Below are 19,036 nucleotides of genomic sequence, written 5' to 3'. Positions count from 1 at the left end.
AAAGCCTCCTTAGGCCTTTTTCATTCAAAACTCATTTTCCTTTTTACTTAAAACATAAAATACCTTAAAAACATTTCATAAAACATGGTTTTCCCCTTCTAGAGGTTTCCGACATCCGAGATTCCACCGGACGGTAGGAATTTCCGATACCGGAGTCTAGCCGGGTATTACATTGCAGGTGAGATGTGATAATTGTAGGAATAAAGCCCAATAGGTTGCTCATTGTCAAAAGGGACTGAATCACGAAATTCACTGTATGATAGGATAGCTGCGATTTTTACTTTGGCAGATGCCATTGAAATGGCGAAAGAGTGGAAGAACATGTTGAATAGTAGCCTCGACAACAGTCTAATCAAAATTTTAATTACAGAAATTCTAATTCGATAAGAACTCAGTAGCATAGAGGTAATTACAGCAGACAACCTTCTATGGCTATAAATTCTGGCAAACATCAAAATATTGTGAAAGAAAGGAGAGACAATAAGGGAAAGGCAGTCACCAATACAGTAGACAAAGGAGGCAAAACCAATCATTATCAGAAAAAAACTCGAGACATATGTTATCGCTATAGGCAACCTAAACATCGATCGAATAATTGTCTAGAACGCAAAAGAATTAATAATGATCATCGACAGGTTAATGTGGTTGAGGAGGTGGTTGAATATGAGGAGCAAGTGGATGAAGAAGATGGGTCCATTGCTGGTTCTGAAGATGAGAAGGTCACCTATGTGGTGAAGAAAATTTTATGCTAGACGAAACAGGAGGATGAGATGCACAGGAGAAAGATTTTCCAAGCGAAGTGTCATGTGGGAGAAGCGACTTGCAGGCTAATTATAGATAGTTGCAGTTGTAAGAATATGATATCTAAGCAATTGGTGAAGAAACTGCAGTTGCCTACACAGCCTCACCCTTCGCCATACAAAGTTGGGTGGATTAAGGAAGGCCCGACAATTGAAGTCAACAGAATCTGCAGCGTACCTATTTCGATCGGTAAATCTTATACTGAATCTATTAATTGTGATGTTGTGGATATTGATTATTGTGGAATTTTTCTAGGTTGGCCTTAGCAGTTTGATATTGATGCTTTGCATAATAGGAAGGAGAATTCATACATGTTTACATGGAATCGAAAGAATATTACTATTTTGCCTTCTAGTTCTGCGAGACATTCTACAGTGGAAGGAAAAATGGTTGTTGCTGTCTCTACGGAAATGCAAAGGCTTTCAGGAGCAATTGAGAAATCTCGAAGTACACTGGCTTTATTGGTAAGAGCAAAAGGTGAAGTGAAAGATGTACCATCTTTATCACCATCCGTCAAAGAGCTGTTGTAGGAGTTTCTTAGGGTAGTGGAGGAGCATTCAAAACTTCCACCTTTACGGGATATTCAACATCGGATTGATCTAATTTCTGGATTCAAATTACCGAATTTGCCTCATTGCAAGATGAGCCCAAAGGAGAGTAAAATCCTTCAAGAATAGGTTGAAGAGTTATTGAAGAAAGGGCAAATTCGATAGAGCATTAACCCTTGCAGAGTCCCTACCTTACTGGTTCCAAAGAAAGATGGAACTTGGAGAATGTGCGTGGATAGCAGAGCCATCAATAATATTACAGTTTAGTATCGATTTTCTATTTCTCGTTTGGATGACATGTTGGATCAGTTATCAAGGTCTATAGTTTTCTCTAAGGTTGACCTTAAAACTAAGGAAGATTTGTATAAGTAGCTGGGTATGCCGTTTGATTTGACGAATGCACCTAGCACGTTCATGCAACTTATGAACCAAATTGTGCGCCCTTTGTTATGCAAACTTGTGGTTGTTTATTTTGATGATATCTTGATTTTTAGTCGCAGTGAAGAGAATTTTTACAACACCTCCGTCAAGTCATGATAGCCTTGCAAGAAAATGAACTGGTTATTAATTTTAAAAAAATACATTTATATGATGGAGTGTGTTCTATTTCTTGGTTTTATTATTAGTGCAAAAGGGATACATATTGATGAGAAGAAGGTAGAAGTAATACGAAACTGGCCCATTTCCAAAAATATTTCAAAAGTTCGCAGCTTTTATGGACTTGCTACTTTCTATCGGTTATTTATCATAAATTTCAGCAATATCGTTGTCCCTATCACAGATTGTTTAAAGAAAGAGAGAGTGTAGAAATTTACTTGGACTGAAACTGTCAACAAAAGCTTTGAGAAGATTAAAGATAAGCATACTTTTGCCTCTATTCTTGCTCTACCTGATTTTGATAAACTGTTTGAGATTGAATGTGATGTTTGTGGAGTTGGGATTGATGTTATATTATCGCAGTCTAGTAGGCCTCTTGCTTTTTTTAGTGAAAAAATGAAAAATGCTAGGAAGAAGTGGTCTACTTATGACCAAGAATTGTATGCAGTATTCCAGGCCTTTAAAACTTGAGAACAATATTTGATGGGGTAGGAGTTTATTATTTACATAGATCATCAATCTTTAATTTATTTTAAGACTCAAAAACATGTGAATAAGATGCATGTTCGATGAGCAGCTTATTTTGGAGCTTTTCATCATATCATAAAATGTAAGCCTGACCATAGTAACAAGGTAGCAGACGCTTTGAGTAGAAGGGCTGTTTTGTTGATTACAGTTAGTTAGGAGGTCGTGGGTTTTGAATTTCTAAAGAATGTGTATATTGCAAATGATGATTTTTCTAATATATGAGCGAAGGTCCAGACTCGCTAGCCTGCTGATGGGTTTTTGATACATGATGAATTTCTTTTTAGGGAGAACAAATTATGCATTTTTTATTCTTCTCTGCGGGAAAAATTAATTTGAGAGGTTTATGGCGGAGGTTTAAGTGGTCATTTGGGGGGTGATAAGACTATTACTAGTTTACAAGAGCATTTTTATTGGCCACAATTGAAAAAGGATACAGGTGGATGGTCCATAAGTACCCAGTTTGTCAAACTCAGAAGGGTCATTCGCAGAATGCGGGTACTCCATTACCTATTCCAAAATATTATTGGGAGAACTTATCTATGGATTTTGTTCTTGGTCTTCCACGTACTCAATGTGGACCTAATTCTATTTTTGTTGTCATTGACAGGTTCTTCAAAATAGCGCATTTCATTACTTGCAAGAAAATAAATGATACTTCTCATGTTGCAAAACTGTTTTTCCAGGAGGTTGTTCGTTTACATGGCATTTCTAATACCATTACTTTTGATAAAAATGTGAAGTTTTTAGCTCACTTTTGGATGACTTTATGAAAGTGTTTTGGGACTGAACTTTGGTACAATAGTGTTGCTCATTCTCAAACTGATGGCCAAACTGAAGTGGTGAATCGTACTCTTGGCAATCTTTTGCGTTGCATCTACAGTAATAAGAAAACTGCTTGGGATCTTGCTCTTACTCAAGCAGAATTTACTTACAACAATTCTGTCCACAGCTCCACAAAAATGTCGCCCTTTACAGTTGTGTACAGAAAAATTTCAATGCATACAATTGACCTTATTGCCCTTCCTACATATTTTCATAACAGTATTGCAGTAAACAATTTGGTAAAGCAGTATGTGGACATTTTCCAACAGCTAGAATAATGTCTTACAGAAGCTAATGACAAGTATAAAACTGCAGCTGATAAACATAGGCGTTTCAAGTCTTTCAATATCGGTGGTCAAATTATGGTGTATTTGTGCAAGAAACGTGGTGGACAGAAAAAATTTGACCCAAAAAAAATTAGTCTATTTTGAATTATTCAGAAAATTAATGATAATATTTATGTTCTTGACCTTTCAGATTATATGAAAATTTTCAAGATATTTAGCGTCGCGGATCTGTTTCAATACTACCCTGCTGATGACAATTTGACGTCGACCCTGCTGATGACAATTTGACGTCGAGTTTATTACAAGTAGAAGGGAATTATACAATGCAATTAGTCTTGAATTTTATGAAAGTCTTGAACTAGGCTTAATTTCTGCTACCGATGTTTGGAGATCAATTTTGCATTATAATTATTTTCTTGAATTTTTTCATAAATTTTCACATTAGAATTTTTATTATTATAAATAGTCATTTTCTTAACCGTTTGAAATACTTTTTAATTTTTAAAAATTTAATAAAAAATTTCGATTTCTAATATTTTATTTAAGAAATTTTGGCTTCTAACATTTTATTTTCTGAATTTCAGTTTTTAATATTTTATTTTCTGAATTTCAATTTAATCAAACCATATTATTAAAACTCCTAACAAAATTTAAACGGTCCTATATTAGATATAAATTTTATTTAAAATAATTTTAATGATAATTAAATTATAAAATACTATTTCATTATACTTATTTTAAAGCCATAAAATAGAGATTCATTAAAATTTTAAAGATAAGATTTAATTCATAAGGAGTAAGGAGTCCAATCCATTACATTAGAAGTAATAAGTTCGAAAGATCGTCCCAACAAGTAAATAGCAGCCTGCTCTATCCAAAGCCCATTCTGCTATGATGTCGCAAAGCCTAGAAGAGAGCGAATATTTTCAGAAATGGGGCAATAGGCATATAGAAGATTTTGCTTCAGCAATATACAAGGTCATAGAGCCATGTTTTTAATTCAGAAACGTAATTAAGCAAACTATTTTCGGCCAGCTTCTTCCAATTCGCGCAATCCTCCAACCTTTTGCTCAATTTCCTCAATCAACTCCTCCCTCCACAGCTCTGCTCTTGCAGATTCTTCTATGTCCTCTTGCTGCATCACCACACAGAACACTCGCCTCAAATTTATCTCATACATAACAGTCATTAATTCTGTCTATTAGTAGGCCTTATACGTTACCTTCTCGTACACCCAATGTCCACTACCATCTCCTCCATCTTTTCTATACGCGTCTGAATCGTAGTAGGGATCCTGAAACATGACAGTATAATTTTAAAAACTGCAATAATGAGTTTTGATATGGTTTTAGAAGTTCCAACTGTGAATTTGAATGACAGGAGCTTACTTTCATTGAACCAAAGAATAGACATCCCCAACAAGTGAACATAATGTAAAATACATCTGAAGGGGGAGAAAAGAAACAAAGGATTAGTGAAAGTAACATTCATCCATGAGAAATAGATGAGTAAACTCACAAACGTTCTTTATGGCTTGATCACTGAGATGCCATATGGATTTGTAAGTAACAAGGTCTCTTTGGCCATCCATGTGATCTACTAACACTGCCATTAGATGCCAATCTGGGAAAGCATTCACTTTACTTAAGGATCCTCTTTTGCTCTTGCTGCTAGATTCAGGCTACGCATAACAAGTTTAATTCAATTTTTTATGCTAGTTTCTGCGTCTATGCATAACCAAGAGAATTTAGCTAAACTTTCAGAGCTTACCTGCTGCCACCCAGTAAAAAATCTGGAGCTTGAACATTGTCTAAGCTGCAAAAGCAAGAACATGCACTCAATTTTCAGCATCTGAAACTTGAAGAGAATCAATAACTAAAATGTTGAATAGGCACATGAATAGTAAGATCTTACCGATCTTGAAGATGGGTTGAAGTCCAATTTTGTTGATCGGAAGGAGTTATAGATGTGTGGATTAGCTATGGTAAAGCTCATGATAGCTTCAGCCATTGTTTTGAAGGGGAAGAATTGGGTACCAGCTTCAGAATTGTCATTTTATTTCAAGAGGGAATGGATAAGCAAACCATTTGCATCCACCCTTGCATTGCATGCGCGCATCCTAACCTGTTTGGATACAGATGATTTGATTTCCAGGGAGAAAACCATCATATCCTCGAGTTGATACAAGGTTGTGATGGCTCTTCATTCTAAGGGCTTGTGGTGGTTGTTCTTCCTTAAAATTTGACGGTTGATTTAGTTGATTTTATGGAGCCAACGGTTGAGATGTGTATTCGGGTTTTGGATTGGCGAATACTTGAGGCTTATCCCCTTATCTTGGTTCCGTATCCACGTGTCTATTTCATTGTTTCTATTGGCAGGTATCCACGGGGATCCGTTGTTTATCCACGCAGGAAGATTTTAAACTATGACGTTGGATTACTTCGGCCAATAGCTGATTGAAAAGTGGCATGTTTGCCAAAGATATTCAGAAAATTGCTTGCTAGGTCAACAAGGTAATCTCTTCGTATTTTACCCGATTGGATGCAGTGGAATAAATTTAAATAGTTATAATCGAGTTTGAAATAAATTTAAATTTAAAAAAATAATATTTATTACATGTTTGAATGGAATGTAGATTTTAAATCATATTCGAATTCATTTATGTAAAAAATTAATTTAATATAAAAAATATATTCTATAATAATATTTATAAATTTTTTATATGTATTTTCATTTAAAAATTAAATATTTTTAGAAATATTAAATTTTTTAAATAAAATTATTAATAAAAATTTTTTTATATAAATTATTAATTAAAATATATAAAACTGAATGAATTCAAATTTTATTTTAATAATAATAATAGAATAAATTTAAATAGTTTAGATTAATAATAATTGAATTCGAAATAAATTCAAATATTATTAATATAAATAAAATTTAAATTTAAATAGTTTAATTTCACAAATGCCCTATCCATTTACCTTCCCCTATTGAGATTCCCACCTTTTCAGATGGAGTAAAGTGAACTATTTTTGTTTTTATAAATCATATGAAATTAGGGGAAATTAATTAGAGTAGGACTTAAAATAATGAGTAATACTTCCAAATTAAAACAAAATTGGCACACTTTTTATTAAACAGTAATTGTAACAGTTGAGGATGTCACAAGTTGCTTCGCCAGCAACCAGCAAAAGGCTGGTTATAGCAGCTGCATGGCCAACCAAATTTGCTTTATATAAATCAACAAGGAAACCAAAAATGAAACAAAATAATTTGCGGGTGGTGAATGTCCAGCGCAGCTAAATTTTCAGGCCACCTGTCTTTTCATATATAGCAAAGCAGAATCAAACCTACATCATAATGAAATCTGGAAACGACAATTGATAAGAACCACATTTTAAATTAAGCCCTCTCAAATTTTCTGAGCTCAAAACTAACACCCCTCCCTATGTATTCATTTATTGACTTGTACAGCAATTGGTTGGTCTGGTCTTTAGATTTAATCAAACTGTTGGTCGGTAATGAAGGTCTGGCCGAAGGACCACCCAGCAGGTACTATATCATTACAGATCACAGTGCGTCCATCACTAATTGTCACCATAAACGAGAGGCTTTGTCCGTTGAGGTATGTGTTGCTTTGCCAGTTTTGACCCCAGTTTCTTGACATGGGTTGCCATCCAGTTTTTGACCCTTTTACTGAAACTGCATGAATATCGCCAGCACCTCCAACGTTGGTTATCAGTATTAAGTTGAAGTATGAGTGCCCATTGATTGAGAATCTTATTCCTCCTTTCTTCTCGCATGGTACCCTATAATAAATTTCATATATAAATCCCAATTTTTTGATAAACAGCGCTGAATCTATATTGAGAGACATGCAAGTGCATGTATGATATACCTTCTATAAGACACCGGGCACAATCCCTGCTCTAAACTTAGCAATTCGCTAGAAGACAGGCTGAGCGAGATCAAAATGATGCAGAGGAGGATTGCACCAGCCTCCAGCATGGTTAGTGAGGTCTGTGGGCAGAAATTGGTAGCTGTAACCACAACTGAGCCTGGTAGGCACCACTGCGGGTCCCTCCATTTTATTTCAAAACAGGCTCCACAGCTCAAGCCATTGTTGAACAATGCTGTGCTCAAAGCTGCATTGTCTTTCCCGTAACCTTGGCTGTATAGGTTTCCATACCCACAGGCCGCACCTGCATAAGAGAAAAGGTCAACAACTCGTGTATAAAGAAAGGTGCACAACTATATATTAATGGATGGGCTTGATAACAAATAAAAAATAGCGTCCCTTGTGACATATGTACAGGAGATACGGAAAGGTTCCATGAGTCAGGTCAATGTCTGTTAGTAGGCCTTATATGTTATCTTCTCGTACACCCAATGTCCACTACCATCTCCTCCATCTTTTCTATATGCGTCCGAATGGTAATAGGGATCCTGAAACATTACATTATAATTTTAAAAACTGCAATAATGAGTTTTGATATGGTTTTAGAAGTTCGAACAGTAAATTTGAATGACAGGAGCTTACTTTCATTGAACCAAAGAATAGACATCCCAACAAGGGAACATAATGTAAAATACACCTGAAGGGGAGGAAAGAAACAAAGGATTAGTGAAAGTAACATTCATCCATGAGAAATAGATGAGTAAACTCACAAACTTGATCACTGAGATGCCACATGGATTTGTAAGTAACAAGGTCTCTTTGGCCATCCATATGATCTACCACTGCCATTAGATGCCAATCTGGGAAAGCATTCACTTTACTTGAGGACCCTCTTTTGCTCTTGCTGCTAGATTCAGGCTACGGCATAACAAATTTAATTCAATATTTGATGCTAGTTTCTGCTTCTATATATAACCAAGAGACTTTAGTTAAACTTTTGGGGCTTACCTGCTGCCACCCAGTGAAAACTTTGGAGCTTGAACATTGTCTAAGCTACAAAAGCAAGAACATGCACTCAATTTTCAGCATCTGAAACTTGAAGAGAATCAATGACTAAAATGATGAATAGGCACATGAACAGTAAGATCTTACCGATCTTGAAGATGGATTGAAGTCCAATTTTGTTGATTGGAAGGAGTTGCAGATGTGTGGTTTAGCTATGGTAAATCCCATGATAGCTTCAACCATTGTTTTGAAGGGGAAGAATTGGGTACCAGCTTCATAATTGTAATTTTATTTCAGGGAGGGATGGATAAGCAAAGCATTTACGGATGATAGCTTCACCCTTGCATTGCATGCGCGTATCCTAACTTGTTTGGATACAGATGATTTGATCTCTAGGGAGAAAACCATTGTATCCTTTGAGTTGATACGAATCCAAATCCATCAAAGGTTAAACTTTAGAGGAACGGAAAAAACCTATGAATTTTGGACAAAAGTTATTAACGTGCCAAGATTCATCCTGCCCAGAATAAGAAGTGCGAACAATCCGCGTGCCGATAAGATCAGGGGCGGAGGAAGGTACGGCAAGGGGCACGTGCCGTACCGTGCCGCAGCGGCGCAGCCGGTACCCTATCAAAGAAAAGCTCCTGGCTCCGCCACTGGATAAGATATATGTAATTATTTTTCAACGAAATTATACTCTGTTGCTTGCATATATATATATATATATATATATATATATATATATATAGGTTATTTTTTTATTAATGTGAACGTTGATAACCATGAATTGAATTTTCTTGATATTAAATTTGTAATATTGAAAAATAGAGGTGTAAAAGAGTTTTTTTTTATTATGCAAAATTTATTGCATTAAAAGTTTAATAGACAAATCCAACCTACCTACTCTGTTGTTCTTCCACCCCTTCCATGACTAACACAAACGAAGAAGAAGAAGAGAACATTGCACATCTAGAAATAATCCACAGTCAAATGCATGGACATATCCAAATTTAAACTCAGACAATAACAAGATAGAGGTTAATTTAAGTTCAGATAATAAGGTTAAAATTGACTCTAATCTAAGGAAGAGCACATCAATCAATTAAGATGATAATAGGTTATTTTTGTTAAGTTATTTTTATGTATTCCATCCCATTGAATTATGATAGAAAGGATTTAGATAATTATATACAAGAAATTGACACTAGTTCGAATTTAAAAAATAATATTCATAACCGGTTTGGATTGAATTCAAATTTTATTTATAAAACATCCATAATTTGAATCCATTTATATAAATAATTAAGTTAATATAAAAATATATATTTTATAATAATATTTATGAAAAAAAAATATATATTTTTATTTAAAAATTAAAATTTAAATATTTTTTAGAAATATTAAATTTTTTAAATGAAAATTATTAATGAAAAATATTTTTTATATAAATTATTAATTAAAATACAAAAATTACTGTTTAATTTTTATAATTTAAGAAAATTTAATAATTAGTTTTTTGATTTAAAAAAAAACATTAAAATGTTGCTAACGTTTTAAAAAATTTATAAATTAATCTCTCCGTTAATTTTTTTTATTAAATATTTTACTATTTAATTTTTATAATTTTTAAAAATTTATTAGTTGATCCCATAATTTTAAAAAATTTATTAATTAATCTCTAATCATTTTAGACTTTTTTACGATATTTAATGGCTAAACTAATTGAGAGACTAACCAGTAGACTTCTCAAAATATTAGAAATATTTTAATACAATTTTTAAAATTAAAAAACCAGTCAATAAATTTTTTTAAAAATTAAATAATAATTAATATATATGAGACTAAATGAATTCACCATTTATTAATAATCGAATTTAAAATGAATTCTCTATTTAAATAGTTTATATTAATTTTTAATTAAATTTAAAATAAATTTGAATATTATTAATGTGAATTTAAGTTGAATTCAGATATTTTAACTTTTGCTGATACCCTACCGTTATATCCCTAAATACCACAGCTTGCCAAAACAAATCATAGCCAAAAGTCATCAACAACCAAACATACCCGAGACCACCATAAAAGTTTGAGGCTCTGAAACTCATACAAAAGTAGGTGATGCAGTAAAACACAGTTTCACAAAACCTATGGGAGAAAAGATTGTCGGACGAAACAACGACAATCCCAAGTTGCTATCATTATCAATGAGCATAAACCCTCCTCCAAAGAAAAACGATGCTCAAATATAAAAAATCAAGACAACCAACCTAAAAACAAATCATGATTCACACAAACTAGAACGATGCCCATTTTTATTCTTATTGTTCTGAGTCTTCGATATGCCAAATCTTGAATACAGCCAATTTCACCAATTTTCAGCAGCAGCAGCTTTATGGCCAGACTAGCACACACTTCAATTTTTCATTTTATATTTTTAACTTATATAAATATAAATAATCTGAATAATTGAATGTTTAATGGTTTAAAACGTGTATTTTCTCGTTTAAAAGTTTTTATATATAAAAAAAAATATAAATAATTTGAGTCGAATCTTAGACCTCTTAAGACTATAAGGATACACTTTCCACCAGACTAAATTTCGGAGTGCAACTTATATATTATTATTAAATCTTTAATATTTTTTTATTTAATATACATAAAAAATTTATTAGTTTGAAAATTAATTTAATAATGTGGTAATATCATATAAGGTATATTAAGAAATATAATATAAAACTTATTATTTTAGTTATATCAATTATATTTTTAATTAATATAAAAAAATAATTTTATTTTTTATTTATTTTAAAGTAATATATTTCTGAAGAGTAGTTGGATCAGCGTGCCAAAAATACCCAATAGCCGTATAACAAAGCAAAGCTTAGCTCACGAAAGTGGCTCCATCCTCTTAAGCCTAAGCACTTCTATCAGTTCTTCAACGACTCTTCCTTTTTTTTTCTTTTTTTTTTTTCCCTTTTTCTTTTCATTTCCTCTCACAACTCGATCAGACTCCTCTAATTTTCTATTTTCCTCGACAACTTCGCTGGAAGTCTCGCAAATTTTTTTTCCCGAGAAAATCTCAATGGCTAATAAGGCAGGAATATTTGATTTGGAGACCCACTTTGCCTTCTATGGAGCATATCACAGCAACCCAGTTAACATTTTCATACACACATTATTTGTGTGGCCAATCTTCTTCACTTCTCTTATGCTCTTCCACTTTACACCTTCGATATACGATATATCTCAAATTGGGTTTGCTGGTAATGGGCTATTGCTGAATTTTGGCTTCTTTTTCACTCTAATCTATGCTTTGTTTTATGTGTGCTTGGATAAGAAAGCTGGGACTCTGGCTGCTCTCCTCTGCTTTGCTTGTTGGGTTGGTGCCAGTTTCATTTCTGTGAGGCTTGGGTATTCTCTGGCTTGGAAGGTAAGTTTGGTTTGGCTAAAGAAAAAGATATTGAAACTGTTTGATTGGTTGGAACACATATAAAAAAAATGGAAAAATTTTCTGTGATTTGGCTATTGTTAGGGTTTGTTTTAGTTTTTATGATTTTTTAATCCATAAACAAGCATCAAATTGATATGGATTTGGTTGTCATGGTCTCATATGTTATGTCCTGCTTCTCCCTTCTTTTTTTTTTTTTTTTTTTCATTCTTTAAGTAATTAAATTTTGGTTTTTAATTATTTTTATCTGCTGTGGAATCTAGGGATTGTTTTTTGTCATCGATTTCTCTATTGTTATTTTAGATCCAGAATAAGGGTGAAGTGGCCCCTCTGCCTCTATGAATATTGTTTTAAGGCTGCTGCAGGCATTAATGGTTTTGACCACATGCCTGTGTGTACAATAATGGTTTTTAAATGCCTATTTCTGAGCTTTGCGTCATGATTTACCTTTGTGATAGTTTGAGCCGAGTTTATTAGATTGTGCATTTCATTTTCTTGAGTGCAAGAACAGAAGAAGAAGAAGACGACTATTCCAACTTGGGTGTTCATCATCATGTAGGATTGACCATCAGCAAATCGCTGGGTAATTGCTATAAGAGATTAACTGTGTTGGGAAATGCATTCGGTGATTACCAAATAAGGTTTTGTAACTTTACCAGGTGCCTTATGCAACAATTAAGATGCTGAAGCAGAGCTGCCCCAGTCTGCTCAGCCAACGCAACACAAAACACAAAATATATAACCAATGGAAATAGGGAAATTTGATAGGATCGAAGAGCTCTAATTTCATATTAGTCTTGTTCACTTGGGAACGCAAGAAACGAAATTGGCTTGCCATTGTAGTTAATTGGAAAAGTTTGAAACTAGTACCTTTATTAAATTAAAAATTATTCTGGACAAGCTGAGAGTGGCTAATCAATTGCTTTAATCATATATGTGACTTTGTCTATATGTTAGTTTTCATCTGTACCAGCATCTGTTCTCTGTCAAACCACATAAATATTTTCAACTCCGTGAATTTGCCTATCATTGTTCAGTACTGAAGTTTGCCTGAGATTTGAACCATGTTTGTGAATTTGTCTACATGTTAGTTTTCATCATTCCCAGCATCTGTTCTCTGTCATGCCATGTAAATATTTTCAACTTCTGTGAATTTGTCTATCATTTCACTGCGATTTAAATATGCACCATGGTAACTTGGTACATGGAAAAATAAGGTAGAATGAAAACATCAGTGAAGTCATTTTAATTGTTTGAAATAGATCTGAATTTTTTGCCAATTGAGTTTGTTAAATTTGGGTCAAGTCTAACTCACTCCAAAAGCTAACAAGCTAACTCAAGGGGGAGGAGTGCCTATAGCCCATATAAGGGGCACATTACCCCTTTCCACAACCGATGTGAGATTCAACACACTCCCTCACGCTCAAAACTTTTACTGGTTTATGGGGTGCCCAACATCGGATGGGGAGGCTCTGATACCATGTTAAATTTGGGTAAGGCCTAACTCACCCCAAAAGCTAGCTCAAGGGGAAGGAGTGCCTATAGCCCATATAAGGGGCACATTACCTTTACACAATCGATATGGGATTCAACACACCCCCTCACGCCCAGAATTTTTACTAGTGCGTGGCATATTTATGGGGCGCCCAACATCGGATGGGGAGGCTCTGATACTATTAGGGCGCATACCATTCTACCAAAAACTTAAACTGTTAGTAGAGGCGCTACTTTAATCCTATATAGCCCAGGAACCCTGCACACGGTAACGTCTCCGTATTGGGTGCCACTTTGGGGCGGCACATTTGGCACTTTTTTGGAAAGGGGTGTGTTGAATCCCACATCGGTTGTGAAAAGGGGTAATGTGCCCCTTATATGGGCTATAGGCACTCCTCCCCCTTGAGCCAGCTTTTGGGGTGAGTTAGGCCTGGCCCAAATTTAACATGGTATCAGAGCCTCCCCATCCGATGTTGAGCGCCCCATAAATATGCCACGCACCAGTAAAAATTCTGGGCGTGAGGGGTGTGTTGAATCCCACATCGGTTGTGGAAAGGGGTAATGTGCCCCTTGTATGGGCTTCAGAGCCTCCCCATCCGATGTTGGGCGCCCCATAAAAATGCCACGCACCAGTAAAAATTTTGGGTGTGAGGGGTGTGTTGAATCCCACATCGGTTGTAAAAAGGGGTAATGTGCCCTTATATGGGCTATAGGCACTCCTCCCTCTTGAGCTAGCTTTTGGAGTGAGTTAGGCCTGACCCAAATTTAACAAAGTTATTTTGTTCATAACTATATAGAGTCGTGTTATCCATCATATGTATAAGTGTTATTGAAAAGAAAATGACAAGCCTTTAAGTCTGCTTGCTGCAACAGTTAGGAAGATTCCTAGGAGCTATTTCCAGATAATAAAGGATTGATAAACTCTTCTGTACTTTGGTTATCTTGCTAAGTAAACTGGCATGCTTGACAGTGTCAGCTATTGATTTCTTGAATCGAAGGATAATAGTATTTCTATGTACTTAGATTTGATTTGAAACACTAAACTCGCTACAACATCAATTTAAATTAGGTTGTGCTGGCAGCACAGTTGTTTTGTTGGACTGGACAGTTTCTAGGCCATGGGGTGTTTGAGGTACGTACTTTGTATTCCATAATATTGTGATTAGTGAATAATAAATGTTACTTCCAGTTACCTTTAAATTTGTAATCCTAACTGATGTATTCTGCTGTAGAAACGAGCTCCTGCTCTCCTTGATAACCTTGCACAAGCTTTTCTGATGGCTCCTTTCTTTGTATTGCTTGAGGTTTGCCATTTGATTCTGTACCAGAACAAGGTTCTGTTTTAAATCTCAATGAAATTCGAGAAATGACATCAATATTGATTATAGTGTTATCATTACAGGTTCTTCAGACAGCCTTTCGCTATGAACCATATTCGGGGTTTCACGCAAGCGTCAAGGCAAAGATAGATGCAGAGATCAAGGAATGGAAGGACCACAAACAAAAGAAATCCACCTAGATTACCTAGTCACCAAATAAACAAACTACTTCAACTTTTAACAGCGACGAAAAATTTGGCTGGTGATGTTGCATTATAAACTAGAGACATCTTTTATGTACCGATATTTTTCTTGGACAGAGATCACAATCTTACTGCCACCACCAGGAAAATCTACAAGATCTTTAGAATTCGCAAATTATTCAGTTTTACTCTCTCGTGAACATTTCCAAATTACGGCATAACTCAAGTTGCAGTAGCATTACCCTTTTGCCTTAGAACAAGCTGATCGACTCCATAACTCAAATCTGAAATCTCCATTGTCAAAATTATGATTACAAGGTAACTCGTATTTGTGCTGTCTTCGGAGGAACTTAATCTCTCCTCATGCTAGGATGCATACGAATGAAGCTATTGCCAGGCTCAGGTTTCTGAACGCCCCCCTTTTGCATTGATTTCCTCACTTTCATTACTTCATTCCACTGCCCTGCACTCGCATAAATGCTTGAAAGAAGAACATAATCGCTGCTGTGATTTGGATCTAATTGCAAAAGATGCCTCCGCACCTTCTTCCCAAGTTCAACATTTCCATGCAACCTGCAAGCGGCCAACAGCGTCCTCCATACGATGGCATTACAATCCATTGGCATGTTACTAACCAAACCATAGGCCTCTTCTACAAACCCAGCACGACCCAGAATATCGACCATGCACCCATAATGCTTTATTGTTGGTTGTATAAGATATTCTTTGCTCATAATATCAAAGAATCTTCTTCCTTCTTCCACCATCCCGCCATGGTTGCAAGCACACAGAACTCCCAGGAAAGTTACACCATCTGGTTTCAAAAGCTTTTGTTCTAACATTTCGGAAAATAGCGCCAATGCCTCATTTGAGCGGCCATGAGTTGCTAGCCCCAAAATCATTGTGTTCCATGTTATTGTATTCCTCTTTGTCATCCTATAGAATGCGTCATAGGCTTCTCCAACAGCTCCACACTTAGCATACATATCAACCAGAGAATTATTGACCTTCAAAATGCTACCAAGACTAGTATTACTGATACAAGAATGAATCCATTTCCCAAAATCTAATGCTCCCAGTGCAGAACATGCTGCAAGGGTCTCAACTAATGTGGCTTCATCAGGCTCTATGCCAAATTGCAACATCCGAGTGAACGTATCAAGTGCTTCTTTGCACTTGCCGCAATAGACATAGCAACCGATAATTGTGTTCCATGCGACTAAATCTGGATAGGGAATTTCTTCAAACAGCTGGCGTGACGTTTCAATGTCCTTGAACATGCTGTACATATGAATTAGATTGTTCCTAACGAAGACATGTGATTCTAGACCATGCTTTAAAGCACTACAATGCATTTGTTCGGCCAACAAAACAGAGCCCAGCAGGCCACAAACCTTGAGCAAGGAAGAGAAAGTGAAATTGTCGGCCACCAATCCTTTCCCTTGCATTCGCTTATAGAAATCAAAGGCTTTTTGAGGCATAGAAGTCTTGCTAAAACCCCTAATCATTGTATTCCAAAGAAACCCATCTGGGTTTCCAATATCTTCAAAAACTGAAATGGCGTAATTCATATCTCCGCGCTCTGAATCAGCACAAAACAGTATAACTCTGCCAATGACAAAGAGGTTTTGTTGAAAGCCAGATTGGATAATACGAGCATGGATTTGGTGCAAATATTTCATGGAAGAGCATTTCTTGAGAAGGGACATAAGGATATGTTCATTACACAAAGAAGTGGGTTTGGGGAACGCATTTGCGGATGATATGGAGCAACACAAAGAGAGGAAACACAACCTTGAGGAAGGCAGTCGCAGAAAAAGATGGGTCTGTAAATTTGATTTTAGGCATTGAAAACTCATAGTTCCACGACAATTCTACTGACACTCGGTTTTATAATTTAGCGCCCATTATACACACTGAACTAGTAAAGGGTTAACGCTGGGAATGCGCGAGTGAAAGAAATAAAAAATCATATGTGGTGCCATGACTTTGTTAAAGCGCAAGGTCTGAATTTTTATTTATTATTTTAATTGATGCTGATTTTTATCAAGAACCAAATGAAATCATATATCCCAATACAAAAAATTCCCCACTGTTTCTCTTGATCTAGAAGCTAGTTATGTGGGACAAATATCTTCGTAGCTTGTTATCTTCCCCAGCTTGATCTGGCAGTAGTGAGTTTATCTCGCTTTGGATTGCCTTCTTTGATTTTGGTGGAAGATTTCAATGCCTCTTCCTTACTTCCTTGAGCTTCTGTTTGTTTTTCGCTTTATTGCTTCAGTTGAAGGAGGAAGCATTAATGTCAACTTTGATTTCTTGATGCCTGAAGTTTTCGCAAGAAAAGAAGTTTTCACTTTTGGATCCCATGAGTCTAGTGTTTTTTTTTTTTCCTTTTAACAAAATATTTATATATATAAAGCATCCAACCTTATACCAGATAAAATAATTTAAATATATACTTTAATTTATAATTTAAATTCTTTAGTTAAAAATTATATAATTAAAAAATAGATGGAAAATAATATTATATGCGTATGAATGACTATATATTATGACTTTGATATTATTATTATTTTTGCTTTTTTAACAATTGACAGAAAAATTATTGCAATTTTAGTATTCGAAATGAAATTAAAACTGGCATTGAAATTCAACTAGATGTGAATTAAAATAGAAATCGTATTAATATATTAACTAAAGAATTGAAATTTTAATTTAACTAAATCAGCTTGGATTTGTATATCACTCACTGTCACTTTCATAGAGCCACCTTCTCCAACCAACCACAATATTAATTATTAAGGAATTTTAATAATCTGACTAATTTCATTAAATAAATTATATATTCTATATATAACAATTTTTACGAAATGGTCAAATAATGAGCTGGTGACACCTCTTCCCAATTCACTATCAACAGAACCATAGTTTTCTTTATTTTATTCATTTTTTGGACAAATTAATCAAAATGGAATTGGGAAAATAAGTCCTGCTAATTATATAAAAAAAAAATTGAAATATCATTTTTCTAAAAAAAAATAAAGATGAAGTAAAAAAGTGTACTTTTATGAGAATGATATTTATTTATTTTTGGAATGATTTTATTTTTCAGATATCATTGTGTAGACTAATTTGATATTATATTTTATACACACATTATATATAATATAATGATTGAATTGCATTGTATAGCCAGCAGCCAGTTGGGAAGGTTTTGGTAGGACACCATTTTGATTTTACTGTTAAAAATAGAATGAAAGAAAAAACCAAAAAGAAATATAGACACCTGAACAACTGCGTCATTACTAAATTAAATATGTTTTAGGTTTTCAGTCGCTGTTCAAAATCAATATTATCATAATAAAATAATTTCATTCCAAACTTCACTTAAATTATTTAATCACCATAAAATTAATAAAAAAATCAATCAAATTAAATTTTTAAAAAAATTTTTATTCCAAAACAAAAATTAATAATATAGATAAGAGTTTTAAATATTTTAAATATAATTTATTATATTTTATTCATATTAAGTTTTAATGTTGTAACTATTCAGGAAATAGAGTTTACAGTAAATATTATATTTCTCTTTTTTATTTTTTTATTTTTATTATATAGTATAATCGTCGTTCTATTATAATACTATCTGTCATTATCTGTCATGTTATTCAAACTCATATATATGGATATACCAGCATATTTTTTTCTGTCAGACGGTTATTTAATTCTCTCGGTATGCATGTTAATAAGACTGCGAAGTGACTAAACCTACTCTTCTATTTCTCGTCACATCATTAGGCTAGACTATCCTCTAATAGACTCGCACGTATAATCAATTATACCTACTTTAGTCACAAGTCTGTCTGCTTTAAAGAATCTATGGACTCTAAACTTATATTTTTATTCAGAGTCCAATTTTATTTTCCATATAATAAATCTAACAATTATCATAATTTAACTGCAGATCGCCTGAAATTCTATCCCTATAATAAATATTCGGTAAATTAAATCTATGTAAGATCTCTATATTCAAACTTGGTACCTTTTAGCAATTCAAATGAAACTTGCCGTTTGCATTGCTGG

At 34.3% G+C, this 19,036-nt stretch overlaps 4 protein-coding genes across 5 annotated transcripts; 1 reads left to right on the top strand and 3 right to left on the bottom strand.

Moving 5' to 3' along the window:
• Positions 1–4,344: 4,344 nt before the first annotated feature.
• On the bottom strand, positions 4,345–8,747 carry LOC110617389 (photosynthetic NDH subunit of subcomplex B 4, chloroplastic). 2 transcript variants are annotated; one of them, XM_043957525.1, is made up of 6 exons: positions 8,637–8,747; positions 5,354–5,398; positions 5,102–5,264; positions 4,972–5,027; positions 4,806–4,877; positions 4,345–4,718 (listed from the first exon to the last, which is right to left on the bottom strand). In XM_043957525.1, exons 1-6 carry the CDS (start codon positions 8,730–8,732, stop codon positions 4,605–4,607), a joined length of 546 nt encoding a protein of 181 aa, XP_043813460.1. In that variant the 5' UTR covers positions 8,733–8,747; the 3' UTR covers positions 4,345–4,604. The 2 variants fall into 2 exon arrangements, with proteins under 2 accessions (XP_043813460.1, XP_021615824.1); XM_021760132.2 differs by lacking the exon at positions 8,637–8,747 and adding an exon at positions 5,498–5,829.
• On the bottom strand, positions 6,813–8,333 carry LOC110617914 (expansin-A1-like). The gene is made up of 4 exons (XM_043957205.1): positions 8,259–8,333; positions 7,973–8,032; positions 7,485–7,837; positions 6,813–7,395 (listed from the first exon to the last, which is right to left on the bottom strand). Exons 1-4 carry the CDS (start codon positions 8,331–8,333, stop codon positions 7,086–7,088), a joined length of 798 nt encoding a protein of 265 aa, XP_043813140.1. The 3' UTR covers positions 6,813–7,085.
• Positions 8,748–11,393: 2,646 nt separating the features above from the next.
• LOC110617391 (2-hydroxy-palmitic acid dioxygenase mpo1) lies at positions 11,394–15,146 on the top strand. Its single transcript, XM_021760133.2, has 4 exons — positions 11,394–11,919; positions 14,501–14,563; positions 14,664–14,735; positions 14,834–15,146. The coding sequence occupies exons 1-4, from the start codon at positions 11,572–11,574 to the stop codon at positions 14,948–14,950; spliced, it is 600 nt and encodes a 199-aa protein (XP_021615825.1). The 5' UTR covers positions 11,394–11,571; the 3' UTR covers positions 14,951–15,146.
• Positions 14,191–17,313, bottom strand: LOC110617388 (pentatricopeptide repeat-containing protein At4g21065). The gene has a single exon (XM_021760130.2). The coding sequence runs from the start codon at positions 16,810–16,812 to the stop codon at positions 15,304–15,306; it is 1,509 nt and encodes a 502-aa protein (XP_021615822.1). The 5' UTR covers positions 16,813–17,313; the 3' UTR covers positions 14,191–15,303.
• Between the last annotated feature and the right edge of the window lie 1,723 nt (positions 17,314–19,036).

This window comes from Manihot esculenta, chromosome 6 (genome assembly GCF_001659605.2).
Source record: "Manihot esculenta cultivar AM560-2 chromosome 6, M.esculenta_v8, whole genome shotgun sequence".
Taxonomy (NCBI): Eukaryota; Viridiplantae; Streptophyta; class Magnoliopsida; order Malpighiales; family Euphorbiaceae; genus Manihot; species Manihot esculenta.
Note: the sequence above shows the minus strand (reverse complement) of the source record. Positions and strands in the feature narration are given on the sequence as shown.

Coding starts and splice junctions, on each gene's coding strand:
- LOC110617389 (XM_043957525.1), bottom strand. CDS start 8,732: ATGGTTGAAGCTATCATGGGATTTACCATAGCTAAACCACACATCTGC. Junction 5,265..5,353: donor TTTTTACTGGGTGGCAGCAG/GTAAGCTCTGAA, acceptor TGTTATGCGTAG/CCTGAATCTAGCAGCAAGAG. Junction 4,878..4,971: donor TATTCTTTGGTTCAATGAAA/GTAAGCTCCTGT, acceptor GTCATGTTTCAG/GATCCCTACTACGATTCAGA.
- LOC110617391 (XM_021760133.2), top strand. CDS start 11,572: ATGGCTAATAAGGCAGGAATATTTGATTTGGAGACCCACTTTGCCTTC. Junction 11,920..14,500: donor GGTATTCTCTGGCTTGGAAG/GTAAGTTTGGTT, acceptor AATTTAAATTAG/GTTGTGCTGGCAGCACAGTT. Junction 14,564..14,663: donor TAGGCCATGGGGTGTTTGAG/GTACGTACTTTG, acceptor ATTCTGCTGTAG/AAACGAGCTCCTGCTCTCCT.
- LOC110617914 (XM_043957205.1), bottom strand. CDS start 8,333: ATGGCAGTGGTAGATCATATGGATGGCCAAAGAGACCTTGTTACTTAC. Junction 8,033..8,258: donor TGTGGCATCTCAGTGATCAA/GTTTGTGAGTTT, acceptor GTAATGTTTCAG/GATCCCTATTACCATTCGGA. Junction 7,396..7,484: donor TGCCCGGTGTCTTATAGAAG/GTATATCATACA, acceptor AATTTATTATAG/GGTACCATGCGAGAAGAAAG.
- LOC110617388 (XM_021760130.2), bottom strand. CDS start 16,812: ATGAGTTTTCAATGCCTAAAATCAAATTTACAGACCCATCTTTTTCTG.